The sequence below is a fragment of the Gadus morhua genome, chromosome 9 (assembly GCF_902167405.1).
Source record: "Gadus morhua chromosome 9, gadMor3.0, whole genome shotgun sequence".
NCBI classification, from domain to species: Eukaryota; Metazoa; Chordata; class Actinopteri; order Gadiformes; family Gadidae; genus Gadus; species Gadus morhua.
The window spans coordinates 13,441,900-13,450,241 of record NC_044056.1 but is presented as its reverse complement, the minus strand read 5'-3'; the positions used below and the strand labels follow the sequence as shown (position 1 = coordinate 13,450,241).

The following is an 8,342-nucleotide window of genomic DNA, read 5'->3' as shown; positions in this document are numbered from 1 at the left end:
ATATATATATATATATATATATATATATATATATGTATACATATATATATGGTTCAGTCCACTTTATATGGAGTGCTATGTGCAAATGTGCACAAATGTTGAAGGTCAGTGTGTGTGTGTGTGTGTGTGTGTGTGTGTGTGTGTGTGTGTGTGTGTGCATGTAGGGAGGGGGGCTTTAAGTTGAGGAGCGTGACAGCCTTAGTGCTGCCGCTCACAAAACATTTTATTGACCCATTGTTTCGGGGGACATCCTCCCATGGGTTTGATGAAACGCACCACGATGTGGACTTCAAATCAGCCCTTTACTTGCTTCACTAGCCTCCGGCTCCCCGTTCACTTTAGATTCCACTTTAAAATCATTTTCTTCACTTAGGTAGCGCTCCCTCCCATACATATTAGGCACACTAGGGCCCTAGATGCCTCCCTTGAGGGCCCGCTGCTCAAGTCCCCCGTAACGGGGGTGGGTTTGGGGCAGCAGCTGCTAGCCACTGCTCCTGGAGCCCCCTGCAGTGGACTCCGTGGACACCTCAGACACGTTCCACTTTTATTGAGCGCTGTGGACAAGATTTGTATTGTTATCCTCTCAAACACTCTGTCTGGGACTTCCTGGCTGTGCAAGGTATAAATAGATTTTACTTACTTACTTTATGATGAATCTATGAAGGATCTTACGTTATCTTAGCTGTGTATGCAATATCTGAGATGATGAGATCAGCCCCTTTCTGCTTTAACTTTCTCATTTTAACCGCAGCAACAAAATATCGATTTGGTTTAATTTTACAAGATGGGAAATAGAAAAGGTCATGAAATGCCCATTGGCCAGGTGGGTGGAGAAGGTCTAAGCAGCTTGATACGGTGAACATTAGAGGGATTGATACATAGAAGTGCTAATCGCAACAGGTTGGCTGAAATTCTATGACAATATTATAGCAATAATGCAAATGTAATGTTCTGCACCTGGTGTATTTAGTGTTCACTGGAGTCTCTGCTATCTGGTCAGCAGATGCCAACAGCCAATGAACTACGAACAGCAGTCATGGAGTACGCGACCCAAACCCCTGAAAGCAAAGATAATGACAAAGAAAACAGAATTGTATTGATAAAGGTAATATTATTAGAATGAATAAAGCTTATCTATTGCAATCCAAAAGTAGTAGGATATAGAAATGTGTGTCATTTTGGGAACTTCAATGAATAAAAAAATGAAAGTATACTACACGTCATTTCTATCCACCCTAGGAGGGATAACTATAACAGCTAGTGTGTGCAGTTAGATAATTGTTATTCATGGTTAATATAAAACCCATGTCATGAAAGTTATTTGTTTAAGAAAATGATGTTATGACGCATTCAGGGTCAATAGCTACATGCATGGATTCTGCATGATGTACTTTCTCTAACCCAATCAGACCCAAACCACTGTTGTATTTACCACTGGGAAATGCAACTGAAGTAAAACAGAAAACAGACTAGTTCTACATTGATTTTTTTTATTTTTTTTTACTGAGAAACACATGTGAGCAAATGAGTGAAAATGAAATTCATATTGATTTGTTTGAAATTAGTTTGAAATATCGGTTCAACAAATGTGTGTGTGTTTTTTTACAAAGGTTTGAGAGGGTTGAGATGAACTAATAAAAATGATTTTTATCTAAATTTAAATCCATCCACTGAGTAAATTCTCAGTTTTCATAATTGTTCAACATTTCAGTTATGGGTTATGTGTAATGACTAGTAAAACTGGTGCACAAAAGCTAAGGTAACATTGCAAACCCCAACTGCTTTTTCTTTTTGACATGCAAGTGTGCTTCATAAATATGAGCATTGTATTATTGAAACCATAATGGATACAAAGGTATTTAATGGAAACAGAATAGCTAAGAAAAGTAAGAATGAGCCAGTATAGTTAGATTACGTTAGTTAAATGTAAGGCAATATATATATATAAATGTATTCCTCGATAAAGAAAATATTCTGAATGGATACATTTGATTCTTTGGAAAAGAAAAGACACAATACTTCGAATATCAAATAAAGCCTCATAGCCTGTACTACCACATACACCCTGGCCATTACAGGGCAACGGAACAACCTTTGGTGGGACAGAATAAGAGTAAATCCTATGAAGCGACACATGAGAGTGCCATCCATTACACTTCTCCCATCCGGGAACAGCTGCATCCCCATACCGGCGGCCATGAGCCCGCTGGGCTACCCATAGAGGGTTTACCGCCACCCCATTACAACAATGACCATCCAGTAAGAGCTTCCACCAGGCAGGAAGATTGAGCCAGGTGCCCCAGTGTTCGGACTGAGAGATAAGTGAGAGGCAACCCACCACAACCACCCCCCCCCCCCCCCACCCAGGCTACGGAGGACAGTGTAAAGCACGAGCAGCAGGGCAATGCCATTTGCGGGGGGAGCTGAGTTGGGTCTCACTCTAGGCTGCTGTGTTCCGCAGCTGTGTGTCTGCTGTGTTGGGGTGCCCCGGCTAGGAGACCAACCCACCCTGACCGGCACGCCAGCCTCCCCATACCTTCAATGGAAACACATTGGGGGTTACCAGTATGAAGGCACAAGAAGAACAGAGGAAGGACAAAGTGTATGAAAGTGTGATTAATCAGTTTATTGTGGGATGACTTTTGATTGTTTAGGAGATTTAATTATATATTTATCTGCGTTTCAGCATGTTCTCCACACATTGAATGTTTTAAGCTTATTAGGGTGATGAGATGGTGGGTGGGTTTGAACACACAAATATGGTTGTATACACATTTGAATTATGTTTAACGGTTGTCTGTTGACAGCTATGTAAGTGTCATAGATAGATAGACACATGAACAAAATGGGTCCAGGATTTTATAATAATAATCTTTTGCATTGGTACCATATTGTAAATGATGTTCAATCATGACTTCCCAAATCAGGTATGTTAATCATTAACCTACTCTTAATAAATCCTCATTGTAGCCTATCAATAAATTATTAATCACTTAGGCTTTATAACAGTATTGAACTAGAAAAAAGGCTTTATGACTGAAAAATTCACTATTTACCTAATTAATGATTCAAAGTTGCAGTTATTCTCATGAACTTCCAATGAGCCTCCATAAAAACGATGTAATAATAGACGCCCAAGAGCGTGTCTTCATGTCGGTTGAAAACGAGGCTGTAATTGTTCATGCTTTATCCTGCCCTCTTCTTGACCTCTAGTGGGCCAGGGGGCGCTGGTGACGTCAAATCCTAACCAGGTACGCCCTTTGAGCACACTTTCTTTTCTTTCATTTTTTTGTTGGCAGAAAATGATGACTAAGATGACAGGAAGAGCACTTTCATCTGACCCATCGGGAGGCGTTCCTTTAAAAGCATCGCTGGGCTCCCCAACTAGACACCGACTGCAAGGGACCGACAGACGAGCAACATCCACTCACACAGGCTCCTAGCACTGACAACAGAAGATCAAGGTGAGTTGGGATCGCCCGATTCATGCGAAGAAGTAGACTATAATCGTGTTTCTGTCGTGACTTACAAAGAATGTATGGTTCTCTTTAGATGCAGCGGTGCTTTGGGTTGTTTTGCGTGTCACTCGTACTCTGTGCAACTCTTTCCGAGACCATTGGGCTGGTGATTGCGGTGAGTTTCTTAATTTGCTGTAGGCCTACATTATAGTCCCATCTAGAGGAATGCAACGGAATGCAAAAAGCATCCATCCTCTGAAGAGAAACATTGACCTACCTTGGGTAGTGTTGATACCATTAAGCAAACAATTTAAATTTAAAACCCCAGTAACTTTCTCAAGGAAAAAGTTGTCTTCATTTCCTAACGCTGTGTGTGTTTGCATGCGTGTGTTTTTATGCGTGTGTATGTGTGCGTTCGTGCGCTCGTTTGTGCGTGTGTGTGTCAGGCTAAAGAGAAGCGGGGCTGGACCCTCAACAGCGCGGGCTATCTCCTGGGTCCCCGTAAGTACCGGTCTGCTCCTCTTTTCCGCCGCGGCGTCTCGTTCATTTGGGGTTCATGGAAACAAACCTGCTTGCGCTTGTAGTTTTCCGCGCCTGCGAATGTTGCCGACGCGCCGTCGGGTGTCGGGTAGTGCGACATCCGACGGCACCGTCCGACATCTGAGACCTTCATATAAATCGTAAAAAATTGCCAACAACTACGAAATATGTAAATAACTGATGATAGTTTCTTCGAACTTATACACTTGCCTTGGTAGTGAGAACCTTTCAGAAGGCAGGTCATAGGGAGATAATCTGTGTTCAATTCTAATATATTGTAAGCTATCGCCTATTCTTGAGACATATGGATAGATAGAGAGATGTTTTCTGTGGGAACCTGTTTCATATTGGGGTTCCAAACAGCACCATATCAACAGCCAACCATGAAGGGCTTGTATGTGTGTGTGCCTGTGTGTTTGGTGAAAATGGTGGCATCATAGTGTGTTTGTGCGTGTGCATCCAGTTAGTGGTAAAGTAGTGTGTGTGTGTGTGTGTGTGTGTGTGTGTGTGTGTGTGTGTGTGTGTGTGTGTGTGTGTGTGTGTGTGTGCGTGTGCGTGTGTGTATATGTACGTGCACAGTAAGTAGTATGATAGTGTGCGTGTGTGTGTGTGCATGTGTATGTTTGTGTGTGTGTATGTACGTACACACAGTAAGTGGTATTTGTGTGGTAGTTGTGTGCGTGTGTTTGTATATGTGTGTGCGTGTGTGTGTACAGTAAGTAGTATAGTAGTGTGCATGTGTGCATTTGTGTGTGTGTGTGTGTGTGTGTATGTGTGTGTACGTGTATATGTTTGTATGTGTGTATATGAACGTACACAGTAAGTGGTACACTAGTGTGTGAGTACGGTTTCTGTGTGCGAGCGAAGCCCAGGGTAAAGGTTGCTCCTGCCTCATCCTGTGTTCCAGGTCGTATTGATCACCTAATTCAGATAAAGGATGGCAGTGCGAGAGGCAGAGACGAGCTGGGCGCCCAATGTAAGATAGAAACACATACGGCCGCTGCAAGGCTCTGGCGTCAGGGATTGCTCCGTTGTAATATATGTTCCCATTTTTACTATCCATTATTTACTCTTTCTTTGAATTTTGTCAGGGAAACGGTGCGCCAAAATAGAACGATGGCGTTGTCATTGTGACCAGGAAAGACGTGTTTGTTAAACTTTCAGGTTCAGGTGCAGCAACTGAATCTGTATAACTATATAGAATCTAACATATAGCTATTCTATACAACCGATTCCGATTTCTTCTGAACTAAACCCATCAGGTAAACAGAAGCAGAACTCATGTGGAGACGGGCATGTTTGACAAGATCAAGTAGAAAAATGTGTAGATTGAACACTAGTCCAAATGTTAAGATCAAGCGAGTTTGGTCGAGGGTTATTGACATTAGAGGGCTGCAATTACAAAAGAGGGAAATATAATGAGCCTTCAGTCACAGGGCACAACTCAAGCACTACTTTATTTGAGTGTTTCATTACCAGGATGAGTGAAGCATAAAGCCACTCACCAGGGCACTTCTTCATCTCTGTGCAGCAGGCCCTGTAGTGGGAGGAGCTAAAGGCTATAGGCTCCAATCAGAACCAATCTGTGGCCCCGGAAAATGCAGTTTATTTGTAAACTAAATAAATGGATTGCTATTAAGAGTATTTTATGTTCACTAAAATGCAATTTCTCCTCACTATTGAGCTGGGCATTATCTTATTGTGAAGTTAATGCTGAAGGAGTATATTAAAGAAGAGGTATATAGTACTAACCACTCCTGGTTGTGCTGTTCAGTCAAATGGTCAATATTATAGTTAAAAATTGACAAATCAGATCTTCATATGAAAGACTCACTCGCTGATCAGAAAGTATCAACCGCAGTGCACCAGAGATGAGGCTGTGCCTGAGGTTTGAAATAGTTAAGCTTTATCAAAACAAACACAAAAATGACAAAACTCTTTCTGAATACAACATGGAAAATTTGAATTGACAAAGCTTTAATACAAACGTATGACTTTATATAGCTTACATAATCATTTTATTTTCAAGCTTTTAAGCTTTCGTTTGGAGAATAGTTAAAGCTTAACTATTCATTATGCCTTCAGTTTTTGTGTTATTATTTCATTCAATTTACATTATCTTTAATATTGATATAATTTGGTGTTCATCTGTTCACCCAATTTTTCATGTGTTTTTTGTTCAAACTTATGTCGCGCTTCAATTGTGTCATTTTCTTTGGATGCAACGCAGAAATCTCTTATTTTCTAAAGCAATCCCAAGAGCCAAGCCCTGCAGGTGGTCTGTAGAAGGAAACGGGAAACAAACCCTTTAAACATGCAACAAGTATCTAATAAAATACCTCCAGTGTCCTTCAGGTGTTTTGAGCCTCAGCACTCCTCAGGTAGTGTTTACATAGACTGGGTGTGTGTTTGTGAGAGTGTGTGTGAGCAAGGCAATGCATTCAATACAGAGAAGCAGAAAGGAAGTTACATTTTTTAATATAATGTTTTATCTTTTAGGATTTAAATTGAATGTTTTATTTTTGTAATATGCAAAATCTATATTAGATCAACAATTCAGTTTATTTGATAAATCAAATGTTCTGCAAGTACAAAAGTGTACACATCAGTGAGAATGAATGTCAACGATTGTTGACCACAATTCAAATTTTACAGATGACATTTTCATTTAAAAGTGTTTTAATGTCAACTCATATCGTCTTATAATTTTATAGATGGCATTGATGGACACAGGTCACTGGGAGACAAGTCTGGTTTGGCTGGCAAGAGGGAAATGCCACAGGATGAGGAGTTCAGAACAGGTACACACACACACACACACACACACACACACACACACACACACACACACACACACACACACACACACACACACACACACACACACACACACACACACACACACACACACACACACACACACACACACACACACACACACACACACACAAACCTTGAGCGATACTTTGCAATGTGTCTAAATGTAAAAATTTAAATTACTTTGTTGGACACAATCACAAATAGACTGGGATTCCCCTAAGGTAAAGTAGTATTTCTGCAAGGGATACTTTATATTATGTGAGAATATAATCTGAGCATATCAGTGGCAAAAACAAGCAATTTTAGAGGATTGACCGAAAAGGTCCAAAAGGATGAGATCCTAGCCCATTTTCGCAGATTACAGCTGCAGCATTCTCTCACAATACTGGGCCAATTAAAAAAAAAATTGTAATCCTGTCGACCCAAAATGATCAGAAATAGGGTCCAGTTGGAAAAATCCAGAGGTTCTCCTCTAAGGTTAACTTTGTATTTAATACGTCACTCATTTCATGCACTATTTACATTTGTACGTCCCCGATCATATGGTTTATCTCCACAGGTGCTCTGAGAATGCCAGATGAAGATATTGTACACACCATCATTGACTTTTTATCATACCTCAAGCTGAAAGGTTAGGTATTTCCTTTTTGGTTTCTTACCGTGAAAAGTCTTTGTGGTAAAACCCGAAAAAGTTCTAATATGCCTATTGTCTTCCACTTCATAATCTATATCTTACTAATCTATTGAGCTTGTAGTCCCTTAACAACGTAGTCTCTTCATTGTGCATGTTGTGTGTGCTTGTTCTATTTGTGACAGCAGAGATCGGAGCGTTTGAAAACCTTCCTTCCTCTCTGACGTCAGAAGAGCTCGCAGAACGCTGATCCTCTGCCTAGCTGTGACTCAACCACCTTTTCAACCAAACATCATCATTTCAACCCTTCTCTGATCCCATGTTATCCAAACAACTAAAAAGAAAAATCAATTTTGAAGCTGACAATGTTAGCTCTTTTGGCAATTTAACAACAGATTCTAAATGTCTACCCTTGATGCTATATATTAGTATATATTGATTACATGTTTGGCTTTATTGTGATTGTGAAAATGATAAATGATCTTCTCTATTATTGTCTGAAAATAAAAGTCCCTATAATGTCCCATGGAGGCCAATATGGGAGACAGATGACGTCCAAAAGCTCTATGATTTGAATGTGCTTTGGCTCGCAGCAAACTATTCATAGCCTAATACTGTGTTACTTGATAATGTTCCATTATCTGATGTTCAATAAAGGATAAAAAAACAACAACATTGCTGCGTATACTTTTGCCCTACAAATAACGTAGACGAAAATGTGTGATCCTACCATGTGGATGACAGCCATTAAGATAATGTTGGCCCTTCAGCACACCCAGCTATTGGTTGGAGAGATCAGAGGGGTTAACGTCCAGTCATTAGAGCTAATCACCTTTCATTCCCCATCGTTTCCTTGTGCATTTGGGAAAATAAAACTTAGTTCCCGAGATTAT

At 40.4% G+C, this 8,342-nt stretch overlaps 1 protein-coding gene across 4 annotated transcripts; it reads left to right on the top strand.

Moving 5' to 3' along the window:
* Positions 1-3,330: 3,330 nt before the first annotated feature.
* gal (galanin/GMAP prepropeptide) lies at positions 3,331-8,119 on the top strand. 4 transcript variants are annotated; one of them, XM_030366577.1, is made up of 7 exons: positions 3,331-3,464; positions 3,553-3,633; positions 3,905-3,959; positions 4,906-4,974; positions 6,713-6,799; positions 7,378-7,449; positions 7,638-8,119. In XM_030366577.1, the coding sequence occupies exons 2-7, from the start codon at positions 3,553-3,555 to the stop codon at positions 7,697-7,699; spliced, it is 426 nt and encodes a 141-aa protein (XP_030222437.1). In that variant the 5' UTR covers positions 3,331-3,464; the 3' UTR covers positions 7,700-8,119. The 4 variants fall into 4 exon arrangements, with proteins under 4 accessions (XP_030222437.1, XP_030222436.1, XP_030222439.1 ...); XM_030366576.1 differs by having other exon boundaries at positions 7,635-8,119; XM_030366579.1 differs by lacking the exon at positions 4,906-4,974.
* The last annotated feature ends 223 nt before the right edge of the window (positions 8,120-8,342 follow it).